The sequence below is a fragment of the Aulostomus chinensis genome, chromosome 12, assembly GCF_037954235.1.
Source record: "Aulostomus chinensis isolate RoL2024-O1b breed Wild chromosome 12, RoL_Achi_v1.0, whole genome shotgun sequence".
Taxonomy (NCBI): Eukaryota; Metazoa; Chordata; class Actinopteri; order Syngnathiformes; family Aulostomidae; genus Aulostomus; species Aulostomus chinensis.
In genome coordinates this window covers 10,801,077-10,817,747 of record NC_141331.1, presented here as the reverse complement: position 1 = coordinate 10,817,747, position 16,671 = coordinate 10,801,077, and the positions used below count along the sequence as shown (strand labels likewise).

General features: G+C 41.1%; 2 protein-coding genes and 1 pseudogene across 4 annotated transcripts in view; 1 reads left to right on the top strand and 2 right to left on the bottom strand.

Moving 5' to 3' along the window:
• Window positions 1-6,806, bottom strand: part of lrp2a (low density lipoprotein receptor-related protein 2a) — a 48,884-nt gene extending 42,078 nt beyond the window's left edge. For both annotated transcript variants that reach the window (XM_086220071.1, XM_086220072.1), the window contains exons 1-4: window positions 6,640-6,806; window positions 1,072-1,179; window positions 523-645; window positions 7-123 (exon numbers count right to left, since the gene is read on the bottom strand). In XM_086220071.1, the coding sequence (XP_086076197.1) occupies window positions 7-123; window positions 523-645; window positions 1,072-1,179; window positions 6,640-6,709 (418 nt within the window). In that variant the 5' untranslated portion in view covers window positions 6,710-6,806. The remainder of the gene's footprint in view (window positions 1-6; window positions 124-522; window positions 646-1,071; window positions 1,180-6,639) is intronic.
• Window positions 6,807-7,342: 536 nt separating this feature from the next.
• LOC147252001 (coiled-coil domain-containing protein 89) lies at window positions 7,343-10,396 on the top strand. Its single transcript, XM_086220070.1, has 7 exons — window positions 7,343-7,531; window positions 8,530-9,002; window positions 9,152-9,282; window positions 9,371-9,507; window positions 9,830-9,906; window positions 9,983-10,082; window positions 10,169-10,396. The coding sequence occupies exons 1-7, from the start codon at window positions 7,424-7,426 to the stop codon at window positions 10,253-10,255; spliced, it is 1,113 nt and encodes a 370-aa protein (XP_086076196.1). The 5' UTR covers window positions 7,343-7,423; the 3' UTR covers window positions 10,256-10,396.
• On the bottom strand, window positions 9,378-13,806 carry LOC147252000 (ATP synthase F(1) complex catalytic subunit beta, mitochondrial-like; annotated as a pseudogene). The gene is made up of 10 exons (XR_015118721.1): window positions 13,713-13,806; window positions 13,065-13,222; window positions 12,798-12,972; window positions 12,528-12,646; window positions 12,261-12,445; window positions 11,970-12,174; window positions 11,195-11,298; window positions 10,898-11,102; window positions 10,621-10,822; window positions 9,378-10,536 (listed from the first exon to the last, which is right to left on the bottom strand). The product of XR_015118721.1 is annotated as an ATP synthase F(1) complex catalytic subunit beta, mitochondrial-like (transcript).
• Window positions 13,807-16,671: the final 2,865 nt, after the last annotated feature.

The following is a 16,671-nucleotide window of genomic DNA, read 5'->3' as shown; positions in this document are numbered from 1 at the left end:
ACTTACTGCAGTTTCTCTCATCAGACCCATCTGAGCAGTCGGTCAGATGGTCACATCGGTATTCTCCTGGGACACACACGCCGTTACTACACCTGAACTGGCCACTGCTGCATGTCCTAGAAGCTAGAGAACGATCAGAGAGAGTCTTGAAAAGATATATTTCATATTTGCATATCGAGGTACTGTAGTGTCACTAACTTCATCAGCATCCTCATTTAGACCAGTTTCTATGTTCTAAAACTGCAGTACTAAACAGCAAGGGAGGATGTTAAGAAATACACCAACTACACTTCGGGTAACGTAATGAAAGAATGCTTGGAATTGCAATTTTTTTTCTGCTGATGATGTTACAGTAACAGTAAAGTGTGGGACGAGACAGATCATCATTTTCTCCGTCTCTGACACAACTTCACAATGCCAGCACAGGAAATTAAGTTCATGAAGTCATGAGTTCATATGAAGCATGAATACATCAGTCATATTCCCACTAACATGCAACGTGTTACTGTAAAATATACTTACGACATCTCTGCCTCTCGTCTGATCCGTCCTCACAGTCTTCCTCATCATCACACACCCACACATACGGGATACACTCGCCATCACTTAAACACTGGAAATGACTGTCATCGCATGTTACCTGAGCTGTGGGAGGATACATAACATGTGCATATCTGAGCCACATGTAAAAGAGAAATTAATTCATGTAATCCTGTTTGTGATTACCTCATACAGTACAAGAGATTAAATAGTATTCAAAATGTGACATACCATAGCGTCAGCTCTTTGATACAAAACTATGATGGACCAAATAAGTACTTTTTTAATTCAATGCAGTACTTCTTCCATTCCTGCAGTCATGCTGCATTCAGTTTGTAACATTAAAGTCTATGAAAGCCTGAGAGATTGACAGTATTAAGACATGCACAGTGGATGTCAGGCAGACTAGACGAGAGGGTAAAAAAGACCCCTAAAGACCGAATTTGAACATAGGAACAAATCATAAATGAGGCTCAGTGATTTAGGCTCTGCAGTTGGTGAGGATGATGATGATGATGATGAAGAACTCACGGCAGTCCCGTTCATCGGAGTCATCCGCACAGTCTGATGTCCCGTCACAGTGCCAGTCCCCTGGGATACATCGGCCCGTCCCGCAGCGGAACTGCCCCAAGTCACATCCTGTGGACATTTTTGGCAACGTAGAGGGATTTAATGTCAATGTTTGTCCCATAGTTTATCATTGTAATTAATGTTGGTCAGGCCCTTATTTGAAGGGAGAAAAAACATATATATATTTGTTCATTATGTCTGAGTATCACCGAGAATGTTTCTATACCATGATCTTTTCTGATACTCTGACTTTAATACGACTTTTCCGAATGCAGATTTGTTTCACTTTGTTCATGTGTGCTTGTCAGAATGAAAAAAAAGGTTCATATCATATTAACTTGTTTCTACAGCGATAATATTGACATTGTCAAATATCAGCTAGCTGCAAAAATCAGTTGTAAATCAGTTGGCTATCAGCAAAAAAATCTGATATCATGCTTCCCTGTTAATACGCATTTTAACATAATGAAATAGTACATTTCAAGTTTTTGGTTTTGCCTCTCACGCACACTGAGTTTCATAATTGGAAAATGTTTCTCGAATTTACCAAAATGTGGTCAGCCTTTTCTGTTCAGCTGTTTATTTCTATGTTTGAATTTTGGTTTTTTTGCAGACACAGGCGTTTAAGAAAAATGTAATAGCAGCTTTGGGATGTACTCCTCAGGTATTGAATGAGAGGGCATTGCTCCTTACTCGGTAGTACTGAGCCAAATCAATCAACGCCATAAACGCATCAAAGTTTGATACCCAGCTGTAATGATTACAGGAACTGATAAATTATGTGGTTCTTCTTTAAATATAGAAAACATACTATATACGGTTGGGATGCCTTCCACTGATGAAGCATGTTGCTAATAGCATTGACAAGCTGTGGAGACATGCGTGCCAGCCACCCCCCCCCCACCCCCACACTCCACCCCCACACTCCACCCCCACACTCCACCCCCCACCCAGAAAGTTACACAACCTCATCCCGAGCCTCTTTTTGATGTTCCTGCTGAGTGGCATCTGTAGAGATAAGGTACCACTGCTCTACCTTCTGTGACGTTCTCCAGGGGAGATTGATTCAGGCAGCATAGTTCAGTGTCAAAGCACTCCATCAGAGCCGTCCAAACTGGAATGTGTGATTCTGATTGTCTCTCTCTGACAGCCTGATCTATGGTGCATGCTGCTTATGTCCGGTTGGAAATGTAATTGGAAGACATGGTGGTACCAGGTGGTACCGCAACCGTTTTGACCTAAATTCTTCCTGAGAAGAGCTGTGAGGTGGTGATTAGCGGTGATAGGTGGTGAACGCTTGGGGATGGTGGTCAATCTCGGGTCTGACTACTTCCTCTAATACCTCCAAGGACTTGCCAAAAACTGGGCCTACATCTCTGAGATACATTTGTATAGCACCCCAAGGACAGAACCCTACGTTACCTCAAGCAGGTAAAAGAAGTTACTCATGTCCTAAATAAAAACTAAGCAGACAAATCAGATGCCTATAAACCAGCAGCTTATTGGCCTGGCAACTTCTGTGTGGGTGATTGACAGGAATTTATGACTTCTTTCATGTAATGTAGTGTTTTTTTAAAAGATGAATCACTTCCTCAACAGTTGTGGAGAAAGTGAATGCTACTGAACTCAAAGTCTTGATCATACTCACAGATCAGCTGTCCAAGAAACATACCTAAACTGTGCGCAACGCTAAAATGCGTCAGAAACAATTACTTTATATCACATTATCCCTAAAAAAATTAAACAATAAGGCTAAGAATAAAGAAATAAAACTAATCAAATGAACCTTACACCTGCTCCATCTTGTTACGGACATCTTACGGTCCTGACAGACATATCAGCTATCATGATTAATTACATGTCATTTTATGTTCTGTGTCATTATTAAAAAGTTACATATAAAAAAGGAAAGTATATTTGACAGATACTGGAATATCAAAATTTTCATACATCATAATATTGGCCCCTAAAAACCTGTATTTTCTGGGAGCTACCTTACACTCCTCAAAAAGAGTCTTATTTGTCTTTCTTCATCCTGACACATTTGAACGGCCATCAGTACGATGGAAGATGATAAAGCCCATGATAAAGGTGCTCAGCTGCACCCCTCAAGCCTGGGCTGATTTTTTTGTTAGTCTTTGTTGAGTGTTTTTGTGTAATTTGATGTTTTCCTTTCTCTTTTCTCTAGTCTTGTCTTTTCTAATTAGCAACTTAAACCCACAGCAGGAGAGGGCACTTACTGCACCATCCACGGAGGAAGATGAGGATACCCTATCATTATCCTTCAGAGAAAAACAGTAGAGGAATTTTCATTAGAATGAATCCCCCCACACGCTCTAAACCCCACTGTGAAATTACAATGGCACAAAAGAGGTGTCAGCAGGGATGCAGACTCATAAGTGGAAGTGTCACCCTAAAAAAGCCACTTGGGGAGATGGACAGCCGAGAACAGAGTACAGTGAGACATGCTTCCTGTGATAAGCTTAAACAAGCGCCGCTCTCACTGCCACCTATTAAGAAAACACCTGTCCACTGAAACGTTTCTTTCATATTCCCTGGTTTGCCCTGAAAGATGTCTTCAAGCTTTCATCAATACTGTTTTGGCGCAGGCCTCCGCACTCGCTCAGTGTGTTGGGAGAAAAGGTGAAGAAAACGGCCGCTGGCAGCATGAAACGCTGGACCTGTCCGTGCTGTCAGAGCAAAGTGCTGCTGCCTATTTCATATGGAAATCAATGCAGCAGAATGCAGTCAATTGCCAAACAAGTGACTTTGGCTCTTACGGCTACACACAAAACAGTGAAAAGCTGAGGGGCTTTGGCAGCGGCATGGGAGCAAAAGGAGTGTGGACCAGAGCCTTGGTCTGGTTACTGTTGAGAAATGCTCAACATAATTTTGTTACGAGCCATAAAAAAACCCAAAAACATTTGTCAACATAATCATAAATGAAGTTGTCACCGTGGAACGAGACGCCCAATAGACAACTTAGTTAGCTCACTCACGTCAGTGTAAGTAAACTCGACCACAGGAGCAGCAGCAAAAGAAAGTGTAGCTCTCCACCTGTGCCAACTCTGCTCCTGTTTCTAACGCAGTGTTACTGTTGTGCAAGGATTTAGGCTCCTGCACCGGAAAGGAGACGGCATGCGTGAGGTTTAACGTGCACGTGCTGGCCAAGTTTGGGTCTTGAAGTTTTAACACAACAAAAGACATTTTAACAGCCTCTACTTAGACGCTGATTGAATAAAGGCAGTCTAGTCCACCGCCTGACCAAAATATTTGCAGACTACTAGGAATGTGCAACAGATATCAGCCATTTTTTGTTACACTGGTCTGATCAATTTTGCTCAATGCTCTTCTTCTTATTTTGTCAGCAAACGATGCAATAAATAGAAGAATTATGGGCTTTTTCTGAATGTTGGCATATTTTTTCAACAAATCTACAATATGAATATCATATAAACTTTTTTTTACTTTTTATGTATTGACATTAATAAATATCTAAGAGCCAAATCAGATGTAAAATTTGGCACATCTGGAAAAAAAAAAAACATTTCGTATTATCCTTTCCCACGTTAGCAGATTCAAACTTGTGACACTTTACCTTAATGAGTGACCCAAATTGAGATCTTACAATACAGCTAACATATAATTAAGATTTTCCCGGCCAGTGGAGATAACAGCTAAATGTACTCAAGGAAAGAAAAAAAACATGTCAGCGCAGCAAAAACTTTCTGAAGATGGTTAACAAACCATGACATCCCCTCAGACTGTAACGTTAGCCATTAACACCATTGTAAGCACTCTGCAGCCGTGTCGAACCTGCGGTCGGGATAATGTGTCACAGAATGTCAAGGAGGCAAAGTGAGCACACGAACATATTTACTTTGAGGGTCAAGTAGAAATTAGAGAAAGTACCCTCCTTCTATCATGGGAAAACTACACATTTTTCAGAGTGTCCTGAGTAACATATATTCAAATCCGACTCAGGAAGTGTGTGTGTACCAGTCTATCACTCAATGATGATGAAAAATGCGAATTCAGACTTTTTGATGATATTTGACGAACAGTTGGGCAAAGTCAAGTCATTTAACATGAAAGCCAAAGAAATTAAAAAAAAAAAATTATTATGTCGCATTTCTCTCTGCTACAGAGCCTTGGAAATAAATATTTTGGTACATGTTGACAATTCTATCAAGTTTTTCAGAAAACCTTCAGGATTTAGGGGATTACTTTCAAAAATATCAATTTTCCCAGGTGTTTTTAGGTCTAAACGTGTTAAAGGAAACTGGTGTGCCATCTTCACAACCTACAAGACTACTGTTGATTACCAGAAAACAACGATCATCACGAATGCTGACAACTGAGATTCTTTGATTGTAGGAGTCACTCAGATGTCAGCAAATTTTAAATACTGGATGGCCGGTGCACTGTAATTCAGTGAGAAATTTGAGCCAGGATGGTTATGTTGTCTTTTTGACATGTAATGTCTCATGCTTCTGGGTTGTTGTTGTTTTTTTTGTGCGCGCTTGCGTGTGTGTGTGTGTGTGTGTGTGTGCGCGCGCGCGTGTGTGTGTGTGCACGCCAGCTAGCCACTGAGGCAACAGATTCAGAATATTTCCTCAGAAATCAATGTGAAAGCTGAGTCTGTGACCTCACTCATGATACAGTTTTCACCTCCACCCCACACACACCCCACCCCAACCCCCCCCCCCCCCAACTCTAAACTAGTCCTGAGGTCAAAATGGTTCCATTCTGCAGCAGCTGCAGTGTAATTAGTTGCTTGATTCACACTAAGAAGCTTACATGCTAAGGGTTGAGCAAAAAGAAAGCAGATTACAATTTGAGAAGCAGGATCTAGCTGGGCTACAAACAGCAGAGACAAACACAAGGCTACAGAGTATCAGGACACACTTCTGCTGTCTCTTAAATCAGAAAATAGTCATCTTCCTTGAGTTGGAGTCAAGTCCCAATCAGTGTTTTTCAGCGGTGGAAAACCTGCTGCTCTGAAATGAGATTTGTACCAGCAGCTCTCAGTCCTTACAGATTGTCTGTAAGTCACATGCTCTTGTCTGTTACCTAGCAACAGTAAAGCTCAGGCAAAAGTTCCTCAGGAGAACTTCCAATCTGTCTGAGGGAGGCTTTGTGCTCAATCTAACCCCAGTAATAATACGAGTTGGTCAAACATGGAGCAAACAATATTATTTTACCAAGCAGCCGGATCAGAGACAGTTAGTGTAATTCTGTTGAGATAATTATATTAGATAAACAGCACATTTAATATTGATTTGAGTGTATCACAACTTGAGAAACTGCATATTTTAATTATATTTGCAAATTATTTAAAAAAAAAACCAAACAAATTGAATTCAGCAGTAACTTGAATTTCCCTTCACTTGTTTATCAGAGCAACAAGTGCACCGAGTCACCAGTGGCACAACAACACCGCAGGTCTTCAATGCATCATGACATTCCTGTGATAAGAAAACCAGTACACTAGAGGAAAATAAAATTTAAAAAGAAAATACTACTAACCTTCCGAATGGCACCAACTAACCCAGTATAAGAGCAGGAGGAAGAGTTTGAGTAGCAGTGCTCTCCACATTCTGGCTGGTCCGTCCAGCTCCGCGGCGCAGATGGAGGAGCTGTGAGGACTGGGGCTGGGATGCTGCTGGGGCTTTCCTCTGCCTTTCTTGGCCCGCTAGTTGATAAAAGGGGGCGTAAGCAAAGCGCAGGACAGCCGCTCCCCCAACCCAACCAGCCCCGGCCCTCCGTATAAATCCCTCCAACCCTGGAATCTGCATAATGCCATGCAGGGCTGACTTGGCCCCATGAATGTTTCTCTCAGAGCGGGACACCACCACTGTTACACTTTACACGAGTAAGGATTCAGAAATAATACACAATAAATAAAACGGGAGTTACAAGCACATGACGGGGATATTAATTTATGGAGACATTATTCAGTTTCAAAGATATTTGAATGAATTAATGACCCAATTATGCAGCAAACACTCAAAATGACCAATGACTTCATCATTAGCTAAATAATTAAAAAAAAACCCAATGCTATCGAACTTTGTGTGACAAAGCCAGTTCTGTCTCCCTTTAGAATTGGATTACTTGTAGCTCTTCAATGAAAAAGCCCAACAGCGCCCCCGTGTGGCCGAGCAGTGACGCTAATAATTCCCCTGCTACCGTCGCAAAAAGCAAAGGGCAGCCCGAGATTGGTATCCATAGCAACCGAGCAACTAAAACTTGCCGTTTACAAAAAGCAGAAGCGTGATTTAGGGTCGTACATAGTGTTTCTGTATCATAAATGGAGAATGGCAGTTGTGTTACTTCCGATTTACTTTTCCCCAACACGACGAATCCACGGGAAAATCCAGAACACTTCGGGGAAGTGGAGGTCAGCGCGGTGGTAAGAGTGAGCAACTTCCAGTCCGTCGTCATCCATGCGAAGTCACGTAGCCGTCACTGCTCATGATGCCAAAAACAATTTATGAAAAGACAGCATAATTTCCTTTATTTGTCATCATGAACGTGAATCATAATGAAAATAAATCCATTGATCAGCAACTTTTAACTCCTGAAACCTTTAAAAATGGATTAAACCTGGATGTATTATCTATTCATCTAAATTGAAGATATATTTTTAAAGGTATTTTCATAGAATCTATATTTATAATTGAATCTATATATATTCATAATTGCATATATATATATAAATTATATATAAATAAATAAATATAATATTATATATATATATATATATATATATATATATATATATATATATATATATATATACATATTTAAATAAGCTATCTTATCCAGTTAGATTATCAGAAGAAAAATGTGATTTGTAATAATGGGTTCAACATGCCTTATTTATAAAGTATTGGGTCCCCCCCTCCCCAAAAAAAACAAAACAAAAACAAAACAGCTGTCACTAGACAACAGAAGAATCAAGGCCAATGACATTTTAGTTGGGGGGGGACATGTAAAATTATGATTATGAACATAGATCAAATCAAGTGTTCTGATAGATGCAATTTTAATGATTAAAATACAATAAATAGTTGTAGTCCATAGGTCATTATCCTCTATAATGAGTACTTTGTGTATATTATTTGAAGAATGCATATTCCTGATACAATTCTATTTTTGAATAACATGTTGAATGTAAAAGCAGTTTACAAGCATTTCCAGATTGTGGAAGTGTATCACATGTTTTCCACCACTGTTGGTCACGTTGCTAACTGACAGTCAACATGTTCCTCTAATGTCTATTTGTTTGATTTTTTTTAAAGGGAAAACTAAAACCATCTCCATATATTTTGCTTCTACCATTATCATCCACTGCATAACCCTTTTTTAAGTTCAGAGTTTGCATTCATGTTTGGTTCTCTATTCTTTTCTCAGCATGTGGACAGAAATGAGAAGTCCCTGGAGGACCGTCTGAGCATCTCTGCGGAGGATGGAGCAGAGGCCGGGATGCTGCGCTCCAGGGTTAAGGAACAATCAAGTTTGATCTGCATACTGAAACACAGAGTAGACGAGCTGCTTCTCCGATGTGAAACTCTGCAGAAACTCAACACGGATCTGGAGGGCCGAGTAGAGTCCTGTCAGAGAGAAGTGGATGGAGAAACAAAAAGGGCGGGGACTCTCAAGGAAAGACTGTTGGATTTAGCCGGCAACCATCAAACGATTACGGCGTTCATGAAAGAGTACAAAGATCAGAATGCTGAGCTGACGCTGGAGAACACGCTGCTGCAGACAGAAAATCAAAGTCTTTTCTCCAAAAAGTTACAAGATAAAGAGGTGGCTGTTCAAAACCTCTCGGAAGAAATCAAAGACTTGAGAGAGAAATACACAAACATGGAGGAGGAATATCGGTGAGATTTTGGTAATTAATCAACAAAATGCAATGGATTAATTTTGTTTTTTAATAAATTATCTAGCAAAACTGTCAATTTTTGTTGTTTTCTCTATTATGTGGTATATTAATGTTGCTGATTTTGATGGCATCCTGTCTGTGTTCTAGGGAGAAATTAGCTGAAGCTCAATCCAAACTCCGGAAACAAGTCACCAAGCATCAAACTGAAGAAGCGTCACTATGTGAACAAGTGCGTGATGCTCAGCGGCGACATGAGGAGGCAGCACAGATGTGCACAGGTGGGTGATGAACGTGTGATCGGTCGCAAAAACGCTATCAAACACATGCAACTCTAATGCTGCAGCCCCCCCCCCCCCCCCGAATCAGACCTGAAGTTGCAGCTACTAAACCTTGAAGAGCAGCAGGCGTTGAAGGAACTCCACCTGAGAGAGAGCTTAACCAGCCTCACCAGAGAGAGAGACCAAATACTGAGTCTTTCTGTGGAGAGGAGGAACTTAATACAGGTAAATGAAAATCAAGACTCCAAGGACATTTCTGTCAATAAAATTCCATGACTATAGATTGTCCTTAACATCAGCTAACACCTAAAAATAAATGGAAATTAATGTTAAAAGTCACTAATTATGTCTAACCACATTGATGAAAAGCTATGTGCATGGTTGAATACAAAATAAACTTGTATGTAAAATCAGTACCAACCTGAACATTTTTCCCAAAACTTTGAAAAAGTTCAATGACTTTTCCAGCTGTTTTCCTATTTTTTTAATGATCTCATGAGCACTGAAAGATAGCACGTATTAATATCAACTGATCTGACAATTGTAGGAGAAAGAAGAGGAGATCCAGCAGCTCAGGAGAAAGTGTGGAGAGGAGACGAGAGCCCGGGTCGAAGCCGAGAGCAGGTAAGTGTCGCTCTGCTGTTTGGTAAAACATCCTGAGTTCAACAACTAAAGCTCACAATCTGACCCCTGACCTCAGGTTCCAACAGGAAGCAGCAGCTGTCAACGCTGGTGTTAGAGTGATGTCACTCCAGTCTGCCCTGGATGAATCTAAAACCATCTGTGAGACTCTAAAAAAGGTTTGTAGAAATCTACAGCTTTGAAAAGTGAAATCAGCAGTGGCTTGATTAAGATTTGCTCGTGTTTACCGCTCGTTATTTCGCAGGATTTTGACGCCTTCAGAGAGCACAGCAACAACCTCCTTGTACGGGAAAGGGAGTTAAATAAAACACTTCGCCACATGACTGACTAAACTTCAGTATTATGCAAACTTACACGACATGAGCAATATCATATATATCACAAGGTCATTTTAATGTCCGTTTGACAGAGAAATACAACCACAACATACTTTATATGACAAGCTTCTCAAATTAAAAAAACAAAAACAAAACTTATACTGCACAAATGTTTATCTCAGAAAATCTTACATAATTTTTGAATGCTCTTCTGCCAGTTTCTCAACTTTTTGCACCACTTCCTCAATGGGACCCACTATGTAGAATGCTTGCTCCGGCAGAGCATCACATTCACCTGCAACATGCAACAAACTCATTTCAAACATTCAAGTTTCATCCCATGTTTTTGATATATTCGGACCACAGTGCAGCCTCCTACCTCCTAGAATGCTCTTGAAGCCTTTGATGGTTTCCTTCAGAGGGACCAGCTTGCCCAAGTGGCCCATAAAGACTTCGGCCACCTGGGAAGGCTGAGACAGGAAACGCTGGATCTTACGAGCACGGGCGACTGTCAGCTGGTCTTCCTCAGACAATTCATCCATACCCAGAATAGCAATAATGTCCTGTAATGACTTGTAATCCTTAAAAAAAATAAAATTATGAACTGATGGTGATTTTGAACAAAGCCATTAAAAAGGTTGTGAACTTTGTCTTGCCTGGAGAATCTTCTGTACACCACGAGCAACATCGTAGCTCCTATAATATTGGGGTCCATGATGCCAGAGGTGGAGTCCAGGGGTCCACGGCGGGATAGATACCCAGCTCAGCAATGGCGCGGGACAGCACGGTTGTTGCATCCAAGTGAGCAAACGTCGTGGCGAGGGAAGGGTCAGTTAAGTCGTCAGCCGGCACGTAGATAGCCTGCAACACAGCGAGCGCTTTTTGAAACTGAGCAGAAGATGGAGAGAGCAGAATGGAAGACGCCACCAGAGCGACATCATGAGTCCTCCTACTTGTACTGAGGTGATGGAGCCCTTCTTAGTGGTGGTGATTCTCTCCTGCATTGTGCCCATATCAGTGGCCAAGGTGGGCTGGTAACCCACAGCAGAGCAGACACCTGAAGGAAAATGAAACAAATATTCAAATTGTTAAAAAAAACAAAAAAACACTTTTTTTGGGGGGGGGGGTTCAACACATTTGCCATCCTCCCTATAGTCAGACAATACAGACAAATACCCTACCCTCCTTCAGTGAATTGTAATTAGTGAGCTGATACCAGCTGCTAGTTAGCTTAGCACAATGAATGGTAGTGGATGGGAAGTATTAGCATTGGCTCTCAGTTTGTCCACAAGTAAAAGGATTAGTAGCAGCAGTTGCTGTTCTACACCCCAACTAATGTTTTGTTTTGTTACATGACGTTACATAAAAGGGCTGTTTGAGATACTGCGTGAAATCACTGCGCCCAGTGGTTTGGTCAGGAAAGTAGTTCTGACTGTATGTAAGGTCTTAGTCTTATTATTTTATGTAAACAAATGTTAGTAAATATATTCACATCAATAATCATACTTATGCAGCCGGTCTGTTTTAGGAAAAATAGGTCTATTTGTGACCTTTTATAGAGGCACGATAACACTTACCAGCCCCTTCCATTCATTGTGCTAAGCTAACTAGCAGTTACCTGGTCTCAGCTGCCTATTGCACACATGGAGAGAGGGGTATCTATCTGCCTGTGTAGCCCTGGGCAAGATGGAAAATGTTGTTCAAAAAACTGTGTATGTTTCTTTAAACGATACAAAACTGTGTTACAAATAAAAATCTCTTTGGCCCCGCATACCTCAGAACCAGCCTGGGTAAACCTAAAGATGTTGTCAATAAAGAGAAGCACGTCCTGTCCCTCCTGATCGCAGAAATACTCAGCAACAGTCAGTCCAGTCAGAGCCACTCTGGCACGAGCGCCTGGAGGCTAATTTGTCTGACCGTACACTAGCGCCACCTGCGGTTAAGGACACACCAGTCCCTGCTTCAGCACAGACACCTGGAGGACAATATGAGTACACGTGCCATTTAAAAAGACACCACCTTTGAAGTGGTGTCCTTCAGGTTGATGACTCCAGACTCAATCATTTCATGGTACAAGTCATTCCCCTCACGGGTTCGCTCTCCCACTCCAGCAAACACGGAGTAACCACCATGTGCCTTAGCCACATTATTGATCAGTTAAATAATCAATACTGTCTTGCCAACACCGGCACCACCAAACAGACCTGAGCAAATACATTGGAATAAGAATAAATCAGAACATGCAAGTCGAGACTGGAGAACTTGAGTGCAAGATGAACCACTGACCAATTTTTCCACCCTTGGCGTAGGGGGCCAGCAGATCTACCTTGATGCCCGTCACCAGGATCTCCTGCTCCACGCTCAAGTCTGTGAACTCAGGGGCCTCAGCGTGGATGGGAGCAGTCCTGCAAGATGGTAAAGGTTATAATTACACTCTTTTTTTTCACAAAGTTAAAAAAAATATATATATATATATATATATATCAAGAAATTATAAATTTCCAATTTCTCAAGCCCAGTTTACAAAAAGTAACACCTGGGTTAAATTTCTCTTACTGTTTGGTGCCTATTGGACCCCTCTCATCAATGGGTTCTCCAATGACATTCATGATCCTGCCCAAGGTCTCTGGGCCCACTGGGATCCTGATTGGGGCTCCAGTGTCTAGAACCTTCTGACAACGCACCAGACCTGCTGTGCCGTCCATGGCAATCGTCCTGACAGTGTTTCCACCTGAGAAAACACACAAGGGGAGGCGGTAAAGACAGATATCCAAACGCCAAGCTGTTTAGCAATGCTTCAGCTCCAAAAATCAACCAACTGACCCAGGTGTTGGGCCACCTCCAGCACCAGCCTGCTCTCTCTGTCAGCCACCTCCAGGGCATTGGGAATGGGAGGAAGGCCCTCATCAAACTGGACATCCACTACAGCACAGATGACAGCTACGATGCGGCCATTGCTGCCTGAGCGGCATAACCCCTGCCTGAAAATACAGAAGACATTTCAATGGTGAAAATAAGACAATGACAATGATGGCAACAATAAATGTGAATGTATAATGTCAATCAAGAACATCCTGCAAAAATGTTAACTCTCATCCTACAGGCAGATGAATGAATCAAATGTAAACTTAAGTTCTACATTTTCACGTTTTATGATAAAAAAAATAAACCGTCAATGTGTGCATAACAGTTGACTTGCAGCAAAGCTCATTTGATTGGAGACACTCGACCAAGTATTACGACTGCAAAAACAACTAATTTTACCAGGAGTGTGTGACCAAATAATCTCAGGATTCAGGTGATAAAACTAAAGTTTAACATTGGGAACAAATAAATGGGAAAAAAAACAAACAAAACAAAACAACTTACTGGGGCCTGACCTACTGAGCATGCGCCACTGTGAAATACACAGATGTCACAGGTAGATTTAATACCGACACGCGGTCACAGGTTAAAAGTTCATTGACTTACTTGAATTAAGAGCTGCATGTCGTCCAATGACGTTTAGACCAGGCTTTGTAGCCTGTAGAGCCCCACTGCAGCATCGTCCTACGGCTCCTATCATGGTTAAGATGGCTGAATGTGAAGTCTCCCACAGCGACTGAGCTAGCGGCTCTGTGAGCGTGCGCACTCTGTCGTGTAGTTAACTCTTCAAACACCGCTAGATGGCAGCATTTAGTCGTCTGGTTAGAGGCGAAGCAAGCCCCCTTGTTTACTCTCGGCAGCAGAAGTTCTGTGGTTTGAGAGTTGAAGAGGCTAGTACGATATTTGTGTACATACAGACATCTGTGAGTAGAGCAGACAAAAACTACAACTCCCATGGAAAAAAAACTACAGTGGTGCGTATTCCCAGGTGTAATCAGTGCTGGTGTCAGGAAACAAAGTTAATCCTCTGTCTGATATTAAAACTTAGATCATATAAGTACAATGTATCTATCCTTTTTTAATTTTATGGGGATTTATAATTTTACTCTGCATCATTTCAAAGTAATTACTGTACTTTTACTTTGCTAAATGTATCTGAACTCATCAGCACCGTTATTCCAAAGGACTTGGCACTGAAACATGCCAAGACCTGATGAAGATGATGTACAGTTACTAATTTGCTGCCTGCCAACTTGAATACGACATAATCTGAGCAGCGTAACACACCTTAACGTGACCTTTAGATGTAAGTTGTTGTGTTGTTGTGCAATCCTGAGCACTGGAATACACAAACATCATGTAGAATAATATTCATGACTCCCTCTCACTCTTGCCATCCCCCAAAAACACATTGTCATTCATCTTTTTACTTGGTTTCTGAGTATCTTGAAGCTGTCCTTGTTATGCTAGAGGAGAGTTTTCAGAATGACACAAGACTTTTATCTGAAAAATTGAAAATATGAAGTAAGACTTCTATTAAGATGTGCGATGATAAACTTAAGATTAAAAGCAGAATATCTTGTTCTCGTTCCATGGAAATGTATTCAGTCACTTGAGGGGTAAAAAAAAGTTTTTAGGAGAAAAACATATTTCTGCGTTATTTTTCTGAATGGATGAGATAACTATCCTGTTACTTCAGAAAAACATGTCCCTCCCCCTCACCCCCATGGAAAACAGCCCTGTTTATCTGAATGAACAAAATAATTGTTATTAATAATTCAGAAAAAAGGGCTGTTCTCTGAATTCATACATTCATTCAGAAAAGCAGGGCAGAAATATTTTTGCTCCCATTAAAAACTAACTCGTTAATAAGTAAAACGATTTTGTTTTCTCGGGTGAATGCGATACGCTTCCATATGCTATGCTCCTTTCTGTTCTTCACTCCTTTCTCATGTGTATCTCCTGTCCTTCTTGTCTTCCTCTTCACCCGCTTTCGCGACAAGTTTGTGCGTCTCTTTCCCTCGTCTCTCCTCCTTGCTCTGGAAGGTTCTCTTGTGCTCTCTTGATCTCCACTCCCTCTTTACAAACAAACTACCTGCTATTAACATGAAGAAAGAAAAAAAACCTGCAATTAACCACTCAGAAGCTGCATTTTAACTTTTTTTCAAACACTTAAGTTATTAATTGATCAATATATGAGTCCCCTCCCCTTGCACTATTTATACTGGCACACATTTTGCCCATTTTGGATGGGATATCACATGGTAGGGTGGAAATTAGCAGTTTTATTACTAGAGGCAGTGAACACTTGAACATTCAGACAAAACAATCCTTTTCACAACTTTATAAATGTTGTAACTTATAGGCATGATAAAAGGTTGCCATTCATCATTGGGCAAAAGCGACAGGGTTGATTTTGCCAGCCTATCATTCAGTGCAACATTCTTTTGTGTCAGAAAGTCTCCTCTAATTACCTCTTGCCTGGAGCGTTGCAACACAAAGCCTCGTCACCACAAGCACAGCGGGCAGATACATCCATGAATCCTCAGCCAGTCACAACAGGATCAGCTCCCTCCCTTAACCGCACCAGGAGGAGTCCATGCTTAAAGGTCAGCGCTACCCGTGACAGGTCAGATGGTCATCAATGAGGGTCTGGAAGGTGACAGGCTACCTGTAGCTTCCAGTGGTTTATTTGCTGAAGAGGACCTTTTAACAAACGAGTACACTTTCTGACTGCTAATACACCGGACTGTTGATGTCCTCATGATCATCTTACTAGTTTTCCTGATCTTCACTTCCTCCTGAGTGTTGTGACTCGATTTCCAAACAGAAATGTTTGCTGTTCCGTTCAATAATTCTATTCATATTTTGGCCCTGTGTGCCATCAGAGGGGGTTTAAGCACAATCATTCTCTATGGATACGACTTCAGAGATTGTGTTGTCTTTAATACTCACATGAAATAATGTCGGTGTATTTTCATATTTAAGAGTCGTTCAGGCTTCTCTTGAAAATCATCTCAGCAGTTAAAGAGAACTGTGTCTAATTGCAACGACTAATTAAATTAGAATTAATTTACAGAACCATGGACCTTTTAACCCCTTTTCCCCAGGCAGGCACACTGTGGTCATTCCAAAGTCCAGGCAGAAGATCAAAGGTGACCAGGTCTTGGCCCTTGTGGCCTCTAAACTTTGACATCCTCTAACTCTGGAATTTATGCTGGCATTAATGCCACTTAATAAATTACCTCTTTCAAAACCTGTTTATTGCTGCACATTAATCAAAGCGGTATTCCTTCCTATGTTACCTTCTAATAAATCATATTAACCCTTACTGACTTTTAAGGTTTTGCAAGCAAGACAGCCAGCAAGCTAGCTGGCAAGTAAGCTGGCACAGTTTCATAAATCATACAACAGTTCTGTTCTTTCCTTGATACGGAAACAAATTAAGCTCACAAAACAGTGAAATCGATCCCAGCTTATCTCTTACAGCAAAATTAAACAGTTAATATGTTAAACTTTTCTGGAGTGTATTTAATAAAGCATGTTGTAAAAAAAAAAAAATGCT